General features: G+C 43.2%; 1 protein-coding gene across 6 annotated transcripts in view; it reads right to left on the reverse strand.

Moving 5' to 3' along the window:
- Positions 1-22072, reverse strand: part of ST6GALNAC3 (ST6 N-acetylgalactosaminide alpha-2,6-sialyltransferase 3) — a 501982-nt gene extending 479910 nt beyond the window's left edge. For all 6 annotated transcript variants that reach the window (XM_014788276.2, XM_087448844.1, XM_014788277.2 and 3 more), the window contains exon 1: positions 21946-22072. In XM_014788276.2, coding sequence (XP_014643762.1) covers positions 21946-21963 — 18 coding nt within the window. In that variant the 5' untranslated portion in view covers positions 21964-22072. The remainder of the gene's footprint in view (positions 1-21945) is intronic.
- Positions 22073-22361: the final 289 nt, after the last annotated feature.

Genomic DNA, 22361 nt, shown 5'->3' on the forward strand with positions numbered 1-22361 from the left:
TATATTTGGATGAGATTAATGATTTTACTTTTTAAGAAAATTATCCATTAGCACCACTAAGGCTGAAGATATATATATCATATGCCCCGGTAATTCCACTCCTAGGTACACAATGAACAGAAATGCAAGTACCTTTGCCCCAAGAGACATGTGCAAGAATGTTCACAACATCATTATTTATAATAGCTAAAAACTAGAAACACCCCAAATATCCATCAATAGTCAAGTGGATAAATAAATTGCGGTATAGTCAGATAACAAAATACAGCAAGCAAAATGAATGAATGACAGCTACACACCATAACTGGAATGAACCTCAGAAACATAATGTTGGGAAAAAAGAAGCCAAACATATAACAATACTTTACTCTATGATTCTATGTGCAGTTCAAAACAGATACAAAACTAAACCACAGTGTTTAGAAATATATGCTTAGGTGACAAAACTTACAGTAATAACTTCTTTGCTTTTCTTTATCAAGTCAGGACAGTGGTCTCCTTGCCGGGAGTGAGAGAAGGTAAGGACTGGGGAGGAGGAGCGCTCCTGGGACACCTACAGTGTTCTGTCTTCACCTCGGCATCGGAAACAATCATAAACGTATTCCCTTTACAATAAATCATTGGGCTATTTAATTGTTTTGTGCACTTTTCTTAATGTGCATTATCTTTCACAATAAAGAAAACATAAAAAAAAAAAAATTCAGGGAGCGAAGGACCCAATAGCCAATTAGAGGCAAAAGCTATATTAGTCACCGTATTGTCCATTTAGCAAGTTTTCCACATTAATATTCCAAGTCATTAAAGAAATGGCCTTCAGCGACTATTTTTTAATCCCCTAAAGCAGTAAAATAAATGCAATAAGCTGCTGAAAAGACAGGAAGCCTAATGGTCCGACGCCAGGACTGTTTTTTTCTTAAGAGGCTTGCCAGGTTCCCAAACTGAGTATTTTCAGCCAGAAGTTAAAGTTTAAGCTTTACCCCGCTTCTCTGAAAACAGAAAATTAACTGCCAATCAAAAGAAATTCACACCTGCATCTGCCTCATTTCAAGAGAAAATGGTTTCTTTCCCCCATAACTTGATACACTTCCACACGCATCAGGCGGCGGTGACAGCCCCTTTGTCATCAGCATAGGTAAACGTTGCCTAGGCAACCAAGCCCTCCACCAGCAGCGCCAGCCCCTCCAATCTCTGTCTGGGCTGAATTAACTAGGCAGAATTGGCACCATCCCCACACATGAGGGGCTGAAAAGTTAGAAAATTCAACCGACAGCCCTCGGCTGCTCACGTTTTGATTCATTTGTTGGTGTTAGAAGGGCATGTCTGAAGGCGCTATGGCAAAGGCTGTAGCACGTTTACAAGACATCCAATTTCACCGAGCCTTGAGGGGAGAAAAAGATTGGAAATGGAGGGAGGAAGGGGGAATGACCAAGAGGAGAGGCAGGAAAGTGTATAAACACCTCTTATGCTCCCTGCCCCACTCCTCTAACACTCAAGATGGGAATACCAACTCCTTTCTTTTCAGGAATAAAAATAATAATAGTTACCATTTTTTTTGAACCCTTGTTATATGCCAAGCACTTGACATCCAATATCTCGTTAAATCTTCACAAGAGTCCTTACAAGTAGGCAGCTTTGTCTTCATCTTCCAGGAGGAAACTGAAGCTCAGAGAGGTCAAGTGATGTGTCCAACATCACCCCTACCGAGAAGTCTCACCACTGCCGGGAGAAAACTGTTATTCTCTCCCACTCCCTCACCGCCCATTCTGGCAATGAACTACCTAGTCTTCCTAAAAGGCAACTAATTAACAGTAGTCTGCCTAGAACTACCCAGCTTTGAAATGATATATAAAGTTGCCATGAATGATACAAAAAACAAAGTAGAATACAAGTAGTAAATAAAATTTCTTACACCAGAGACAATTTAAACAATAAACATTACTCATACGAAGTACATAGTCTTACTTCATAGTGTTCCTGACAACAAACAGTGGAGGAGATATGGTTATTATGTCCAGTTTGGAGACAAGAAAACAAAGGTTCAAAAAGGTTTGCTGCCTGCCCCCAGATCCCAGGCCTGTAAAGGGTAGAGTGAGGACGCCACTCCAGAGTCCCCAGTCATCTCATGTACTAACAATGACCACTGGGTGTGCACATCATGTCACCCTAACAGGTATACGTGTAACCATGGACCACATGGATGCTTACAACTTATGGAGAGGCCCTCAATAAACGTGAGCTATTATCATCATCATCCCCAATCCCTTGGGTATAAATTCACACTCCTTAGCGCACGAAGTTCATCCCCACCTACCTCTCCAATATCATCTCCAACACTTCAACCAGGGCCAAAAACTTGCAGGTCGCCCCGACCATGATCTCCCTCATGTCCATGCCTTTTGTTCCTACTGTTCCCTCCGTCTAGGACACTCTTTTGAACTTCTCCACCTGGGTAATTCCCCGGAGCTTCCTAGACTCCTCTTAACTTTGTCATCTGCTTTTCTGGAGCTCCTGCGGCTGATGCCTGCCTCTGTCAGGGCCCAGGGGCCCTGTGGCGACTATACTCCTGCCTTTGTCCTTACTCCTTCTACCTCCGAGCTCTGGTGTCTTGCTGGCCTCTGCCTCTTCCCAGAAAGTTCTCAGGAAAACTAAGAGACGGACCTCAGGCAGTCTCAGGCTCTCACGGTAGACCATGGAGGGATGGCATTTGCCAATGTGATGGAAATCCTCTCCTATCTTTCTATATTTCCCTTTACAGCAATCCATGAACTACTAAAAAGCAGCTTCTCATAAACAGTCCATAAAGCTGTGTGTGGTAATTAAGTGTCGCCAGTCCACAGAGCACCACGTGCAGATAAGCAGAGCCGAGGGACTGCCTTCCTTTCACATGCACTGGAGCTTTCTTTTGCTTTTTTTCTCCAGTAAAGCTGAATGAAACAAACATGTAACAGCGTTTCCACCTTACTCTCGTTTATTTTTAGGCTATGATTGGCCACTATGGCAAGGATGTGCGATTCTCGCCATACCTTCAGATACTTCCTCTTGCTCTCCAACAAGGCTAGTTGGGAAACTGTATGTATCAGACACTTAGCCCAACAGGCAGAGCTCAAATCCAAAGAATTCGACAAAGATGAGTTAACCCACCTGTCTCTAAAGAAAGGCCCAAAGAAAAAGAAGGTGGAAGGACCTTGCTCTAAGAATATGGGACATGGGAAGCGGGAGAATGTCCAGGAAAGAGTGCAAGCTTGAGGCCGGGCAGGCTGGGTTGAATCCGACTCCGCCGCTCACCCCTGAGTGACCTTGGACAACTCACCTAGGCAGGACCAGCTACACAACTTGCAGGACCCCATGCAAAATAAAAACGTGGGGACCCTTGCTCAAAATCATGACGAAGTTTTAGACAGCCACTACAGAACATTAAGTCAAGCAATGGGGCCCTTCTAAGCATGGAGTCATGTGATCATACAGGTCGCATGCCATGAAGCCGTCCCTTCATCTTGCTTCTCTGCACCTCAGTTTCCTCTTCTGTAAAATGGACACAATAATAGCAATCAACTTGTAGGGTTGTCGTGAGGATCAGATTAGAAACTCCCATAAAAAAACGCTTATAAGAGCACCTGGTACACAACAAAAAATGTTAGCTTTTGCCATTATGATTTCTTTGAAAGTCAAGTTATGAAACAGAATAACTAAACCATTAATACTCAATTACAAAATAATTCTTCACTTTACCAAGGGATTAGCCACAAGGTCCTTTAAATAGCAAACTTCCTTACTTAATTCTGATTGAGTTTACAGAAGACTGATGCCTGTACTACTTACTTAAAAAAAAAAAATCTATTAGGTAAAACCAAGTATATCTCTAACCAGAGAAACAAACCCAAGCCAGAAAGATGGGCTTCAGACAAAACGGTCCAAGAGACCTTTTCCTTTCAGGTCTACAGGAAAGGAGATCTCTTTCTCTGTTCCTACCTACGTGTCTGCATTCTGACCTGCCTATAGGACAGCCTTATGTCTAGGGCAGGGCTGGAGTTAAGAGCATGGGTTTTGGAGTCAGTTGAACTCCAGGGAGTTGGACTCCCTGGCCCTAGATCCACTAACTCTTTGACTTAACTTCCCTAAACCCTTAATTTCTAAGCATTTAACTTCTCTAAACTCACAATTCCCCATTAACATACAAACTCATAGGGGGCTTACAAAACAGAGTCACAGAGTTGTTAAGTTTTAACTGACATATACACGTGTGGTGCTGGGCTGGAGGTTTGGAGCTTAGCATTGCTCATTAAACAGCTGTCTCAAGGGCAATAATAGGGAACCACACCCCCAGTCAGGACTGGACACAGCAGGCATTTAACAGGCCATGGGCCAGAAGTGCCTCACTCCCCCCAAATTTAAGATTATAAGCATTAACTGTTCATCCATGTCAAAAAGACCGTGAACTGTGCCCTCAATGATCCAAGAGATCAAAAGATTACTTCTAAACTTAGGATTGCCCTGGCTAAATGAACATTTCAAACACCTGTATTAACAGTTTTATTTGCCAAGAATATTTTACTTTTATTAACACTTTCAAAAAAATTGATATATTTTCTTATCAAAATTTTACGGATTTTACAGATGGCACACTCTCATTAAAGTGTGGCCACACAACAGTGGGCTGGGGCCAGTACAAGACCCCAGCCCAGCTCCTTGACCTCAAGGAACAAGTGCCTTAAATGTGACTGACTGCACCACACCCAGGGAGAGAAACAGCACGGCCATGTTTTAACTTACAGCCTTCTGGAAGAAACTGTGCCTGTGCAATCATTAGGGCGGCCATAATTGGAATAACTAATTTCCAAATACAAAGAACAATAACCAGAGCCAATCCAAGGACTCCAAACACTCTAAAAAGTCAATAAGACACATTCTACTCCCCAGCTCAATGGCTTGTGCTTAAAATGTCTCAAATTGTTCCATTACCCAAAATGCTCCAAAGGTGTTCTTTGGACAAGGTCACGGCCAAACTGCTTTGGCTACGTAATCTTCCACCAGCCCCCTCAGTCCAGCCTAAGTTCCAGCCATACAGAACTACCCACCATTCGCTACAAATGTCCTATTTCAGGTTCAGGGCCCGAAAAGATCTTAGAGTAGCTAGACAGAGAGAGCAAGGCTGAGTGCCTTAGAGGAGACTGGAGAAGGAGGCAGGAGCAGGCCATGCAGGCCTGTGTAGTCAGGATAAAAAGACAGTAATTTATTCCAAATGAAAGAGAAGCCATTGGCCAGTTAGGCAAGGGAATGAGATCATCTCATATGCATTTTTTATTGAGATATAATTAACATATAACATTATATTAGTTTCAGGTGTACAATATAATGATTTGATATATGTATATATTGCAAAATGATCACCACAATAAGTCTAGTTAACATTCATCACCACACGTAGCTACAACTCTTTTTCCTTGTGATGAGAACTCTTAAAATCTACCCTCTTAGCAACGTTCAAATATACAATATAGTATTATTAACCATAGTCACCATGCTATACATTACATCCCCAGGACTTATTTATTTTATAACTGGAAGTTTGTACCTTTTGACCCCCTTCACCCAATCCCCCCCACCCCCACCACCACCACTTCTGGCAACCACCAATCTGTTCTCTGTGAGATCAGTTTTTTGGTTTATTTTACTTTATTTTTATTAGATTCCATGTACAAGTGAGATCACATGGTATTTATCTTTCTCTGTCTGACCTATTTCACTTAGCATAATGCCCTCAAGGTCCATTCATGTTGCTGTAAATGGCAGGATTTCCTTCTTTCTTGTGGCTGAATAATATTCCTTTATATATATCACATTTTCTTTATCCATTCATCCATAGATGGACACTTAGGTTGTTTCTATGTTCTTGGCTATTGTGAATAATGCTGCAATGAACATGGGGGTGCAGATATCTTTTCAATATCCTATTTTCATTTCCTTTGGATAAATACCCAGAAGTGGGATTGCTGGATCATATGGTAGTTCTAGTTTTAATTTTTTGAGGAACCTCCATATTGTTTTCCATAGTGGCTGCACCAATTTACTTTCCCACCAACGGTGCACAGGGTTCCCTTTTCTCCACATCCTCCCCAACACTTGATATTTCTTATCTTTTTGATAATAGCCATTCTGACAGGTGTGAGGTGATATCTCATTGTGGCTTTGATTTGCATTTCTCCAATGATTAGTGATGCTGAGCACCTTTTCAGGTACCTGTCGGCCATCTGTATGTCTTCTTTGAAAAAATGTCTATTCAGATTCTCTGCCCAATTTTTAATTGGATGATTTGGTTTTTGCTACTGAATTGTATGAGTTCTTTATATATTTTGCATATTAACCCCTTATCAGATATATGATTTGCAAATATTTTCTCCCAGAATATGACCAGTTAGGCAAGGGAATGAGATCATCTTATATGCATTTTTTTGAAGTTCCTCCTAGCTGCTGTGCCAAGAACTGATTCCAGAGTGATGAGTGAAGAAGAGGAGATTGTGGTAGGGAGACCAGGAGGTGAATACAGCACAGCCATCCCAACTAGTTAGCCTGATAATGCTTATGCTTATCCATCAAGATTCTGTTCAAATACCTGCTCATCAGTGAAACTAATCCCACTAGGTGTGGAATTGAGCTAAACAGGTCAAATAAAATGTCTACCTAGGGGCCGGCCCCGTGGCTTAGCGGTTAAGTGCTCGCGCTCCGCTGCTGGCAGCCCGGGTTCGGATCCTGGGCGCGCACCGATGCACCGCTTCTCCGGCCATGCTGAGGCCTCGTCCCGCATACAGCAACTAGAAGGATGTGCAGCTATAACATACAACTATCTACTGGGGCTTTGGGGGGAAAAATAAATAAATAAATAAAAGAATGAGAGAGCATTAGTCTTTAAAAAAAAAAATGTCTACCTAAATGTAAACTACCTTAAAAGTTCTTCAAATCAAAAAAATCTTCTTAGAATTCCTTGATTTTTTTAATATTCAGTAACTCAGATCAAAATTACTTCCATAAGCTCCTTCAAAGTGTCGTTATGTCTAGTTCATTTCAATAGTCCTAGCTGACTTGCTCCTCCTCAAAAGTAGGAGTAAAAGGGTTAAAAGCAGGGCATTTTGAGTCAGACAGATCTGAATTTTAAGTCCCTGGCTCCAATACTTACTTGGGAGAATTCCTTCACTTCCCTGAGCCTGTTTCTCAATCTGTAAAATGGGAACACATCCACCTCACACAGATGCTATAAGGTTTTACCCACATAATGTAAGATGATTAGCTCAGTGCCTCACATCGTAGGTGCTCAATAAATAATAGCTGAAACAAGGACAATACTATTGCCCTTCCAAGGCAGGGCTTGAAGACAGTCGCTATATAATGACCCATGGGGCAGAACTCCTAGCATCCTCCTCGAGAGCAATACTACCAACTGAATATAAGTCAGCACTACCAAACAGAGCCTGAAGTCTGCAATGTATCACCTAAATGATCCAAGAGATAATGTCCAAATACAAGATTCCCTTCATTAAATGGAAAAGTGAACAATCTGAACAACAACTAATAACTTACTTGTATAAAATGTTTAGTTTCATTTTATTGTTGGCTTGTCCCCATTTGGTAGTTAAAAATAAACCAACCTCTGCCACAAACAAGCACACTTACATCTTTGGCTCATTTTAATTTCCAGCATTCTGTTTGAAATTCTGCCCATGAAACCACTGTAGCAAAATCATAATTGGGACAAGTGAGTTCCAAATACAAAGGACAATGACCAGAGTCAATCCAAGGACTCTGAGTACTCTCAAAGACAATAAGACAATAGAACGTTCTTTTCTCCGACTCAATACCTCCACTGCATTTAATGATCTGTTTAAAACCATTAGTGTTTCCCCATTTCCAGAGGACAAAGTCCACACTCCTTGGCAGGACCTACACAATCCTTCATGATCTGACCCCAAATATATCATCTCCACCAGCTCCCAAAACCAGCTCAGTGACAGCCATCCACAACTTTTCACTCTTCCACAAAATGACCTGTTCCTTCATTCCACTGTATATTTGCACATGCTATTGTTTTGACCTGAAATTAATTCATTCGATCATTCGTTTGTTGACTGTACCATGCTAGATGCTAGGTACATAGTAATCAACAAAATAATCATGATCCCTGCTCTTTCCGTCTTTTGACTCACAGATAAACAAGTAAGTACACATATAGTCATACATTTAGAAAGAGCTATGCACACAATAAACAGGGAAGCACAACAGGGAATATGAGGAAGAGTTATATTTCGTTGGTATAATCAGCAGAGGCCTGCCCGAGGCAGTAAACTTTAATTTGGGACATACAGGTGGGAAGAAACAGCCTCAAAAAGAACCTAGGAGCAAGGTATGGCAGATACGGGAACAGCATCTCAAAGGCTTTGAAGCCAGGAGGAACCTGGCATGGTCAAGAAGGGGATGGAATGAAAATGAGCAGGGGACCCAAGTGCAGGAGATGATTTCTCAAGAACAAGTGGGAGCAAGATCATGAGCGCTGTGAGCCATGGAAGGAGTCGAGATTTTGTCCCAAGTGAAATGAAAAGCTACCAAAACATTTAAAAAGGAAACTAACAGAATCTGATTTACTTTGTAAAAGGTCACTCTGGCTGCCCTGTGGAGTTATCGAGGGGACAGGCAACGAAGGGGAGAGCAGTCAAAAGGGGAACTGCTGGCAGGCCCCACCCAGTCAGCAGAGTATGCTCATACTCAAGTACAAAGACCATCTCCACAAGGAAATTAATTCCACCAGGTCTGACGACCTCAGTGGGTCTCCCTAAGTGTGATCTGATTTAAAATTTTTCAGTCATGAAAAAAAAAGGAAAAAATCAAAGACTTTTTTTTATTTCAGTTTCCATCAAAAATCAAGCAATCTTTTTTATTTCCACAAGCTCCTCTGAAGTAGGCTGAATTCATACTGGAATGGATTTCAATAGTCCTAAGTGATTCTCTACACTGGGAAATAAAACCACCAAAGTGGCAAAAAAAAAAAGAACCACACACAACAAAACCAGGATTTGTCGCCATGTGCACGTTCGTTACATACACAGACGCCGGAGCCAAACTGCCTGGGGTCAAATGTCACTAATGCCAAAAATAGTTTGGTGACCTTGACCACTCTGTGCCTCGGTTTCCATATCTCGAAAATAGGGATTCAATGAGTTAGAGTCAAGTGCTAAGAACTGTGCCTAGGCCTGACTGCATATAGTAAATGTTAGCTAATAACAACAATAATTATAAAAATCATATAGTCACACAAATTTTCTACTCAGTGGCCACGGGACCTTGGGCAAAGAACTTGAGCTTTCTCTAAGCCTCAGAGTTTCCTCACAGGTAGGATAATAATAGGATTTTTTCTAACAGGATTGTTGAATATTAAAGGAAATCATGTGTATGCCTTAAATACAGTACCTATCATAAAGTTAGCGCCCAGAAAATGTTTCCTGATGTTATTCTATCATTATCATTATTATTATTGCAGGCAAGTTACAAACAGGTTTGTCCATGTGTGACTATAGGAATATACTCTATAACACGTATTTTACTTGGGCCAAACTCCTGGATTCAAATCCTACTCCTCCTCGAATAGCTGTACAGCCTAGGGGAGGTTACCCAGCCTCTCTAAGCCGCCATTTCCTCATCTGTATGGGAATCCGTAATCGTATCTACCTTATGAGCAGGTAAAGATTAAATAAGATAAATGCAAAAATAAAAAGGCCCAACACAGTGCCTGTAAGCACTCAGCAAACGTAAGCCACTGCTACAATTAATGTTATTATTCACACAGACTCTCACTTCCCTTAGAAAGGCACTAAATCTTCAGCCTCCCTTTTGTCTCCACCCCCTCTCCCTCTCCTCTCACCATAGAACTTGGATTCCCTCAAAGTGCTTGATGATAAACTTCCTCTTCACAGTCTCTATCTGCTGAAGATCAGACGGAAAAAAAGTCAAACACAGACCCCTCTAACCCATCAAATCTAGAGACTACATAGTGAATTTCAGTGTTTCTAATACAGAATTGAGAGTGGTATAGGGTTTGGATGTCACGGCTTTAAATAAGGTTTTAACCTCAAGAGTCCAAGATGGGTGAGAGGGAAACAAGCCTTACTTTACCAACAAGTCAGGAACCGTTTCTACGTTGGCTCAGCTCAAGCCATCAACCAGGCTGCCGGGGTTAAACAACATGGCAGAATTAAACAAACATTAAACCAGCCACGGAACAATTAATTAAGTGACACAAACCAGGGTAGGAGAGAGAGATTCTCTTACTCCCAGCTGAGAGAACGAGGGAAAATAAAGAAGGCAGCAGCGTAAGGTAGCAGTGCTTCAGGCACTTGCTGCTTCCAGAGAAGGAATTTTCTGCTAGAAAGAGGAGGAAAGGAAGGATGACAAGGTCGAGAAGGTCAGCAATAAAAGAGTAAATACGAATGGTAGTAAAGTCAGCCTCCAGGCCGTGGCAAAGGTGTGCGGGGTGACATCCATGGGCTGTCATGAATGCCACGCCAACGATTTTATACCAGGCAGAGAAATGAGTCCCATTTCCCAGAGAAGAATTCCTAGTGGAATGGCTTACATGCTGGGACTCTGGAAGAGGGCTTTATCTACATGGTAATCGAGCTCTATAAGGCTTCCCTCCTGTAGGGCTGAGATTATGTTCTTTAGACACAACTAGCTGGTGATTCTATAAAACCTGTATTGGAGAAGGACCCAGAAGCCAGATATAAAAGGGGGAAAACCAGAAAAATGGGCTGTGTAATAAATAAAGGCATAAAAATGGAGAGCCAGGAGAAAGCAAAAGGGAAAACTTTAGAGATTTATTTTCTTCTTTATGCCAATATGAGCCTATAAGAAGAGATTAAATCAGTGATTTCCAATGCTTTTTGTTACTTATTAAAATCCCAAACAAGGCTATGAATCATCAACATGAAAAAAAAAAGCTATCACCTTTCACCAATCTTCATTTTCCCCATTCCTAATCCTTAAATAATGACTTAAATATGAGCCAAAATAAGCCAATAATTAAGATATCGAACTCTAGCACTAACACATTAACTTTCCTGACCAAAGCCAGTACAATCTGACTACAGAAGCTGTTTCCTGCACTCCCAGGTCTCCTTGTTAGCCAGCAGAGAAACAAGGGGCCACAAAGTGACAAAGGATTTGACATACAATCAGCAGGAATCAAATTCCTGGTTTATAAATCATCATAAACTGATTTTGAAACTGATTTGAAAGAAACTGAGTTTCCAGAAACACATGAAGGATACCACTGGCGAGGGGTTCATTTCAACCCCAGCCCCCTTGCTGCTGGGCACAGAGACCCATGCAATTCAACATTCACCGTGGCCTGAGCTCCATAGCATGACAAGGCTTGGTGTTTAATGAGAACAATGGGGGCACAAATCAAATTATTACAATGCCTAAAAAGTTGATTAGAATGCACCTGACTTAAATTTCTCAATTGACTTAAATTTCTAGTCACTTTCTGTTGGGGAATGCATGGGTTTGAAGCCTTCCATAACTCAATAACTATTTAGGATGTAGTATGGCAGGGCTACACAGTGTGGTCCACAGATGGCCACCATCAGCATCACCTGGGGCGGGGGGAGGGGTGGTCTTGTTAGAAATGCAGATTCTTGGGCCCCACCCCAGACCTACAGAATCATAAACTCTGGGGGTGGGGCTTAGCAATCCCTGATGTAACAAGCCCTTCAGAGGGTCCTGGTCCAGTTCAAGTTGGGCAGCACTGAGGTTAGCATATCTGCTAGAAGCAACAGATCTAGGGATCCAGCTTTGGAGTAGTTTGGGGAGTTACTTATCCTCTCAAAGCTTCAGTCTCCTCTTCCACATAGAGTGTAGCTCCATGCTCTGGCAATATCCTTGACATTCACAGGGCGAGGCCTCAGGGCTAGTGTTGGCCATACACAAGAGAACTCGCACTGACCCGACCCGGGCTCTTATAGTCTACTGAAGGAACTTAACAGTTCAGCACAGAGATTGGCACACTTTACCTGTAAAGAGACAGTTAGCAAATATTGAAGGCTTTGCAGACCATACAGTCCACATGTCAACTTCTCAACTCTGCCACTGTAGCACGAAAGGCAACATAGACACTAGGAAATGAATAAGCATGGCTGTGTTCCAATAAAACTTTATTTATGGACACCGATTTTTTTAATTTCATACATTTTCACTCATCAGGAAATCTTATTCCTCTTTTGATTTTTTTCAAGCATTTAAAAAATGCAAAATCCATTCTTAAGCACAGACTATATATACTCCGGTGGGGGATGGATTCAGCCCAAGGGCTGTCATTTGTGGATCCTGGTCTATTACTCTTGTATTAGCAAAGTTGTTAAGCTATGAGCCAGAGTTCCCTCCCCTGTCAGATGAAAGTAATAATGCCCATCCTGAAATCTTGTTATGAGGTAATAAATATCTGTAAAATATCTGACAGGCTCCCCGCCAGAGAGAAGGCACTCAGCACATGGCACCTATTGTCATTATTATAACGAAATGTTCATCTCATTTCATTTCCTTCAGCGAAATGCTAACAGTCTATGATCCAGGAAGACTGTGGAGCAGGAAGTGCGGGCAAAACCGAGCTGCAGGTTCACAAACTGATTTGCTCTAAGCACCATTGGACATACGTCTGTTAGCATATTGCTGAATTTACATACGCACACTAAGCAGTGAAAAAATAAGCCAACTGTACAAAGGAACCCCAACCACCTTACTCTCTTGACTTCAAAGAAGACACGTGGTTTGCTCTGGATGTCTAAATTGCTGCCATATGGCCCTCCTGGAGCAAAGGAATGACTCAAATAAAAGTGTGTAAAGTCTGTCTCTGACCTCAAAGCCTCCAGGAGTTCACACCACCACACTGAGACCAAAGCAGAACCCTCTCAGGATAATTCACAGCTGCTCAACATCTGGGGGTCAACCAAGCTCGGGATATGGGAAAACCTAGGAACTCCACTTTCAGATGAAATTTCAAGGGCTCATCAAAGCCTCCAGTGTGTCCCTGGGTCCCGTGCTCCTTACGTGCTCATCACTTCCTTTCATTCCTTTCCTTTGCCAAGAGTCTGACCAACAGGGGTCTCCTCCCCCCGGGTCCCCACCCAGTAGGCAATCCTTTCCCCACCCTTACACCTCTCTCACTGCCTCCAAGTTTATCGGTCACTTCTGACGGTGAGGATGACTACCTGGAAGAACACGCTGTCCAACAGAGCAGCCACGACCCACATCTGGCTGTTAAGCACCTGAGACACAGCTGCTGTGACTGCGGAACCACATTTTTTACTTCATTTTATTTTATTTAATTAACATTCAAAAACTGATACTCGATTCAACTCTCGGAAAACTTTTAAGCGTCTTTCGAGCAACTTGGATGTGTGAATCTACTTTTTCAACTGTAAATTTTATAAAATCTAAATACAGATCAAGCATTTCTGATGAAAATTTAGCATCTGGATTGAAATATGCTGTATGGCAAAACATACACCGAATTTTGGAAGACTTATGCAAAAAGAACATAAATATCTCATTAATAATTTTTATACTGATTGCATGTTGAAATGAAAATATTTTGGATAAATTGGGTTAAATAAAATATAGTATTAAAGTAAATTCTGCCTGCTTCTTTTTGCTTTTTTTTAATGTGGCTCTTAGAAAATATGAAAGTGTGTAAGTGGCCCGCATTATATTTCTACCGGACAGCACTGCTACAGAGCATTAAATAAAGGTTTTATTGTCATGACGGATACTCCTTACAAAGCTGGAATCAGACTCAGCACCAGGTGGTCCAGCTCTGACCTCTGCCCTCACAGTCCCCTTACCGCCCACGACCCAGAGAACAGCCCCTTGCTCCTGGGTACCATTTTCCCGGATTGATAAGGCAACCCCTTCATAAACAGAGACGTTCACTTCTCTTTCTTTAGAGTCCAGCGCACTGTTGGGGCCAAGAACACCAAACAAGGATCCCAGGAAGGGCAGCCCTGCTCTCCGCAGGTCTGTGTCCCCTCCTTGTCCCAAGGAGGGGCATCGGCCTAGGACACTCATTTACTCATTCCAGTCCTTAAAATCTAAGATGAGATCCACGTGCACATTTTGATCCCACATCGTGACTCATTTTCACCGCAGGACATGCACATTTTACTTCTAATTCTCCTGAGATCATGATCTTCTCAGAGCAAGAGGCAAATAGAGTTTTCATAACTGACCAAAGAAGTTTTTCTTTTGTGTCTCTTAAATGCACAGCTAATAAATTCACTAGGAAATAAAACAGCCTCTGAAATTAGAGAGAAGTCCCTTCCAGAAAAGGATTGTACATGCAAGAGTTTTCAAATCTGAGTAAATATTAAGATATGATTGAATGAATGTGGGTGCATGCTTCTATTTATATATTTATATCTACTCTGCATATACAGAGCCACACATACTGTTTTTACACAAACACTAGAATGACTCAAGTACAAGGCCCTCTCCTTTCCTGGCCCCTGAGCAATCTCTGCAGGAGTTAACTTTCCCCACTCTCCCAAGTACCAGATGTTGGAGCCCCCACACCTCCACATCACACAGGAAATGAGAGTGAGGCCTGGAGAATAAGGTGTGGGGCAAAGCGTCCCTCTGAGAATGTTACCTACCCTGAGGCTGCTGTTCATTGAAGTCTCTGGATTCCCTAGGCCAAGCTCTGACTTAGCGACTTTAAATCAGTTTAAAATCAGAACCAGAGCCCATTCTCAATCCATGAGCTGAGAAGAGAGAAAACAAGAGTAAAAGCACAGATAATCCTCCACCTCATGTGAGGTCCTTCTTATAACTACCTTCCTGTGGACAAACCTTGACAGAGCCGCTAACAAGGAGAGGAATTAACCAGTTTGGGGGTTAGCAGCGCTCCCTTTCCGGGCTCTGCCGGAGGTGCTAATTGGCAGTAAAATGCATAAAAGGTGTACGTCTGAATGGCCGGGGATAGACAGGACCTGGATAATCCATAAACTGAATAATGGGCCTTTTAATAACCAGGAGCGAGCTGCAGCTTTCTGTAATGGGATCCTGGTAGCACTTGTAAATCTACTCTCTCCAATTAGAAAAATGCCCTCCTCCACTTTTCCCTGAAGCCAGGAAACAGAAAAGAATTCATCCAACCCCCAGCCCTCAGGCACAAGCGTGTGTTAAATTCTTACAAACAGAGAGAACGTTTCCTCCTGGGGAGGAGATTTCATAATGTTCCCCATCTACTGGAAAGCTTCAGAGGCTCCTTCTGCTTTCCTCAAATCTAAACCCTTCTTTCTCCTACCAGTTCCCAAGATAGGTTTCATCGATTCAAGCTGTTATCTAATTATTAATCATACTAATAATACTTTTGCCACATGTGTACAGTGCATTCTGCTCTGCAAACTGCACTCAAAAGCATTATCTCTTTTGGACTCCGACACCATCCCAAGGAGATCCCGGTTGGGGAGCTGAAGCTTATACATTTTGTGAGTCCCTTTAAGAAATGAATATAAAGTTATAAATACAAAAACGCCAAGGTCTCTTCCCAGAGCCTTGGAGGGGCCCTGAGGCTTGGCTTAATGGTAAATCCAACTTTGTAGCACCCTTCTCCTTCACCCACTCCCAAAGGGACATGTGGGTTTCTCAGGCAAGGGGGCAGGGAGTCGTGTGACTTGCCCAGGGTCAAAGGGCTATTCAGTGTTACAGGCAGAACTAGAAACTTCTAATCTCCCCAGTCTCTGTGGGCCCTCTGTTTCCTTTAGTTCCTCTGTGACAAGGGAAACTCTGAGGAAGGAAGAAATAAAAACAAAGCAGCTAAAAGTGATCCCCACCAGGCGAGTGTTAGGAAGCTGCCTAGACAGTATTGCCTGGGTAGAAGGTGGTGAAACAAACTCAAAACCCCTCTAAACATTCACTTAATTGGCACTGAAAGTAAAAGACACACTCCATTAACCACGCAGAGCCAGGGTGAACCCCACCTTCACCACCTACTAACCACAGGACCTGGGACAAGTTACTTAGCTTCTCTGAACCTCAGTATCTTCATCTGTAATACAAGTTTACACGAGATGATATATAAGGTGATATATTAGCGCAGGACCCAGCCTGAACACTTAAGGTGTTCAATAGACAGCAACTATTATTGTTGTGATCAGTTCATCCAAAGAGCACTGCTTTCACACAAGGCCCTCATTCCCCAAAGTCCGCAAATGGAAGTTGCAAAAGTATTTGCTCAGTCACCATAAGACTGAAAGTTTCACCAGGCAGCTCCTGAGACTTCAGCATTTTGGGGCAGCAGAAAGAAATGTCATAGCAGATTTATTAGACCAAGTGCCTTGTCTGTTCTCCTTGCAGGGGTTATCTTACAGTTTCAGATTTATAACCTGTGTACCTGTGAAGTCTCTGTGGCTTTCCAGTCTCAGCGAAGCCATATTATTTTCAAATGCTTTGAGACCTCGTATTTTGAGAACCACAAATTGTGGTCATGGGTGTTGGTTTTTTGTTTGGTTTCTTGCTTTCACTTTTTTGTTCCCATTAACCTGGGGAACAAAACTGATCATAACAAAAGATAAGCCACTCCCATACTTTCTTTCCTCCTTCCAGGCCCGTTCCCCCTCCCTCCTCCTTCCCCCAGATTTCAAATGGGCTCCAGACTTTATATGAGAAGCAGTAACAGGCCATAAGAAACAAACTGAGAAGAAACATGAGGAGCAAACTGATCAACTCTAATCTGTTTGCTATATGTTAGACGAAAAATCCATGCTTTATCCATGAAGAATTCAGCTGTTTACAGAGGAGAACAGGTTAGGCATTTCAAAAAAATAATAATAACATCATTTATACATTCAACAAACATTGAGGGAACACTTTACTGAGAGTCAGGCTAGTTCTTACGGATACCAAGTTGAAAAAGACAAGGCCTTTTCTGCCCCAAAGACTCAACTGGGTAACCACCAACCCCCCACGCATATACTCTCATACCTCTAGGTATACCTTCCAAAATACTTGGCATACTTTGAATTACTAGTTTAATTACTTACCTTTCCACTGAGTCTGTAACTTTACTTAAAGCAAGAACAGTATACATTTACAGATGCTTAGTGAACACTAGCTGATCGACCCATGGAAGGCCTCTGCTCTCTCTGAGTTCATAGTCAATAAAGAGCTGGGCATGTAAAGTGCTAACAGACAGTATAGGCTAATACCTGCTGCCCCAGAGGCAAGCACTAAGACCACGGGAGCACAGGGGAAGCTGCGGACGCAGGGGAAGGCTTGACCGCAGATGCGACACTGAGCTAGCAGTTGAAAAATAAGTAGAACTTTTGTCAGTGGAGGGAAAGTGATAGCAGAGGGAATTTCCTGCAGAGAAAACAGCATGTACGATAACGACTCATAGCTAATAATTCTCAAGGACTTATTATACATCGGTTCTGTACTATTAGTCTTATAAATTAGTTCATTTATTCCTCATAGCCTTAAGAAGTAGGCACTGTGTCTACTTTCACATTTCACAGATGAGGAAACTAAGGCTTAGAGATCTCAAGGCTGGAACAGGTTGGTCTGACATCAGAGCCCAGGCGCTCAATCCCGACGCTATACTACAAAGGCACAGAGCCATGAAAGGAGATGCTACATCTACAGATTTGGGATAAGTTCAGATAACTGTCTGGACCACGGGTAAGGGAGTAGTAGGTGGTGAGGCCAGATATGTGGGCAGGGGCCAGATTCTGAAGGAACTTGAATGCCAAGCTAAACAGTTGGGTTTATCCCACACGGGTTGGGGAGCCAAGACAAGCATTTAAGCCTACAAATGGCTTGATCAGCACTGCACTTTAGCACAATACTCTGAGAGTGATGTGGAAGACAGGCAAGACCTCGAGGAGCCTGAAGGAAAGGAGGCTATTTCAAAAGACAGACCAAATACTAGGCTCTGAAAAGGCAGAGGGAGTTAGGATAGAGAGTCATGGGCAGATCTGAGAGATTTCCCTGAGAGAGAATTGACGCAGTATGGTGAAGGATTAGGTCTAGGGCAAGGGGAGGAGGAAGAAATGAGAAGACAACAAGTTCACAACTTGATACCAACATTCATCCAATTTCCCATCAATCAAGATAAATGTCACACAAGGACAGGTGACGGGTAGAGAAGATGAGAGTAGCTTAGACATGCACCATTATGTTATTGTCTAATTGCTTCATGTTCATAAATCTCATCAACGTGGCAAAACCATAACCTTCTCCAAGGCAGAAATGACTCACAAGTGTCTTGTGTCTACATGTCCACTTAGGGTCCACTTCAGCGCTGGATACAAAAAAACCCTGAATACAACTCACCAAATATTTGTTAAGTATCGAAGATGTACAAGATACTGTGCTTAAAAAGTACTGGCCGACCAAAGGTAGAAATCATAAAAGAAAATATGAACAGGTTTTATTACATAAAATTTTAACGTATCTGTAATTTACAAAAGAAGAAAAACAAATGCCTAATATAAATTTAAAAGTTGTACATCACTAGTAATCAAATAAATATAAATTAAATATCTTTCTTGTTTATCAAATTTCAAAGACTCTTAAAACACCCCATGGAAAGACACTGGTCCTCACTTGATTGTTCACAACGGGAGAGCTACCCAGGAGAGCATGGCAAGCAATGAGCCTACTAAGACTTGAGGCTGTTTTTACTGCAGGATAACTAGCCTACCCTTACTAATGTGCAGATATTCTCATTTAACCCCTAGAATAACCCATTGAGGAATGAATGCTCATCCCCATTTCAGAAACTGGGGAACTGAAATCAAGAGACTTACTTGTGGTTATACAATTAGTAGGTGGTAGAACCATAATTGAAACCCACATATTTCTAGCTTCAAAGCTTGTGCAATGTGGAGTGAGTATGTATTCCACAATTAAATGATAATTGAGGTAATCACCACTCTGTTATGAGAGCCAGCTCTACGCATGAGCAGAATGGGCCGTCGCCATGCACAACACCTTGAGGGGAGAGTTCTGTATGCCCCCAAAGACCACCAGTAGCTGCCACGGCATGGGCTTCTCCTCTTAGCTAGTCAGAAATGCCCACTATTAGGGTCTGTTGTGTAGGCAATAATGATGCTTTAATCAACCTCTCTGCATCTCAGTTTTCTCACATGTAAAAACGGATAACAAAATCTACCTCAAAAATCTGTTGCGAACACTAGTTTTTTCCCACATAATAAAGTTGACACTGCCCCAAAAGTTATCTAAAAGAGAAGCTCCATCACAGTAAATCCTATTCGGTCTCCAAACCCCAGCTCCAATATCATAAGTGGAAGCCTGTCTTGATTACCTGACGAGGGGGTTCATTCTCTCTCCCTCCATGCTTCTATGCCTTCCACAGACCTATGCTCTTCTTCACATTGTACATAAACATTCACTGACTTTTCTATCCCCCTTACTATACTGTAAGCCACTTGAGAATGGAGTCAGTGGTTTATATATCTTGTGATGCCAACACCAAGTCCAGGGCCAGTGTATCTTTTAAAAAAATCCATCATTTTACCCTCACAAAACCCTCTCACGCAATTATAGTTTTCTGCATTCTACAACTTGGGCAAATGGAGGTTCAAGTTGTAGTGACTGTCTAAAATCATATGCAGGAGACCACGCTTGCACTGAATCCAGGTCTCCGGACTGTCCACTCCACCACGCACAGCCTTTCAAAGACAACAAGGGGAAAAGGCCCACCACAGACCATCTAGACCATCAATGCACAAGGGTACTTTGTTCCTCAAAGGTGGTAAGGACTCTGAATTGTATTAGGACATCTTAGAAAATCTTCATCTGGGAAAGTGCAGGGAACAGCATAAAGCATAAGCAGGATTGGTAGATCTGGGTCTAAATTCAGGCTCTCTGTCCTTAACCCTGTCACCTTGGGAAAATCGCTCAAACTCAGGAGTCTCAGCCTCCTCCTCTGTAAAATGGGGTTTTAAACAATGATGCTCACCTGGTAGGGTTTGATCCAAGAGTAAAAGTTATATTATATGAAACAGGCTGAGGATAGAGTGAAGATTAATTAAACTGTAGTTATTATGATATATCACAAAAAAAATGGCACATATTAAATGCCTATGCACAAAGTATTTTTCATACCCTAGCTTATTTCATCCCCACAGCAACCCTGTGGAGTAGGTGCTATTACTATGATCTTATATTGAGGAAACTGAGACTTAGAGACATTTAAATAACTTGTCCAAGGTCACACAGGTAGCCAGTGGCAGAGCCTGCATTCAGACCAAGGTCTTTCTGAGTCCAAAGCCTTTGCTATTTGCAGTTTACTTGCCTGCATCTCAGATTAGTTTCAGTGGAGGACAAATAAGGAGGACTCGAATATGCCCCAAACGTCCGAGGTCAGTGTGAGATGCTGGAGAGGAAGGATCAGACTCACGTGTAGCTTGGGATGTGTATGGAAAATGCTTGGAACATGTGCAAGATGAGGCAGGGGAGAAACGAAGTGGGAAGAAGACAGCCAACAATAAACGTCATGCTCCTCAACTTCCCTTTCAGCCAATAATAAATAAACAGCAGAGAGGACTCATATTCATATTTCAGTCCTCATGCTGAGAGTCTCCAAGGTGAAAATCTCATATTGTACCCATCTTGATCCTGCTACCATTTGTTAGGTCCCAGAAAATATTCCAAAATCAAACAGAGGAAGTTCAGAAAAGTCACAGAAAATATCTGATCTCCTTTACTCTAAGAAATGGAAACAAACTCTACCAGGTTCGTCTCTTATCTGCATCATTCCCACCAAGGCGTGTTGGAAGAGGATTCGGGTAACTAGCTGGAAGGGGATTCGGGTAACTAATACAGCAGGAGATGGCTTCCAATCACCCTACAGAGAAATAAATGCTATCTCACAATAACACAACAAAAAATTGTTTTCTGGTGTTTTCCTCTGTCACACACAGCTCCCCCAAGCTTGAAACAAATAGGCCTTTGCATTCTCCAATCCAGGACCTGGAAGCCTTCAAGTTGTGGATATTTTTGATCCAAGCAGTCAGGAGTGAGGTTAGGCACCAGTAGAAACAGTAGCACAGAAAATCGAAAAAACAAACAAAAACCTCTCGCCGTGGGATGAAAAGTTCCCAAGTGAGGCACTCATACCAAGTCCTCCCGCCTGATGCCACAAGGCTGTGAACCCAGAAAGACAGTCCGTCCATGCAGGCTCAGAACCCAGACTTGGAGAAACAAAACTCAACAAAGAAAGGGTGGCTGAGCGGACTCTGATGGGGAGTAAAATCATTATGTCTTTTCAAATTTCTGAGCAAAGAGAGGGTCCGACATTGTCTACTAACAAATACATCCTCCTGTGAACTTTTCCAAAGTAGAGCTAATAGCACCTAGAGCTAGCAAGCAGATCTCACAGAAAACTCATTCCTGAGGGACTACCTGGGCACTCAGAAGTTTCTCTCTTCACTTGACCAAATGCTCAGGAGAACAACGCTCTGCTCACCCTCCCCCCATTCAAAGTGCTATCCCCCTCACCACCAATAACCCATTCCCAGCCACTCCTCCTCTCCGCGTGGCCCCCGAACGGCCTCGGGCAGCGGAGCCGCAGGACCCGCGGGAGCCCCCCTCCGCTCCCTGCCATCCCCATTACTCGGCACACAGCCCTGCTCTCCCCCGGAGCCAACAGTGCAGCTCCTCCGATGAAGGCGCGAGCAGGCAGGAACGGTGGGAAGAGAAGCGATGCCAGCTGCATGTTTCAGAATCTCCCTCCATATGCATTTGCCAAAGGAACAAAAAGAAAATCAACGCCAGGAAAAGACAACTGAGATGAGGATGCGGTGGGACCGCGGCTGACTCCGCGCCTTTGAGCAGCAAGGCGCCGGCCAACCACGCGTCCGAGCCACAGATCCGAGTGCTTACCTTCAGGATGCAGGCCATGGCGCTCCGCCGGCCCTCCTGCCACCGAGCAGCAGGCGCGCCTGGGTCAGGGGCAGTCTCGGCGACAGGCTGGAGGCTGGTACCGCGGCAGGACAGCTCCAGCCCACATTCCCGCAGATCCAAATAAGGGGACCGCGGCGCGAGCTGCACGGGCACAGGCCCCGCCCCCCGCCGCGGGCCCGCCCCCGGCCCCCGGCCACTGGCTGGCGGCCCGCGAGGCCCCGCCCCCGGGTCACGTGCCGTCCCGGCGCCGGCGGCCTCCCCTCCGTGCTTGCTACTTTTTCTTTTCTCCTTTTTTTTCTGTGAACGTTCTGTCGTTCAACGTATACAAAGTCTGCTTGGCAGCAGGCAGGGACCTGGATCCCGCTGGGGAGAGAAAGCGGCCTTTTCTTCCCCTC

The sequence above is a fragment of the Ceratotherium simum genome, chromosome 2 (genome assembly GCF_057802395.1).
Source record: "Ceratotherium simum simum isolate JZ-2026a chromosome 2, ASM5780239v1, whole genome shotgun sequence".
Classification (NCBI taxonomy): Eukaryota; Metazoa; Chordata; class Mammalia; order Perissodactyla; family Rhinocerotidae; genus Ceratotherium; species Ceratotherium simum.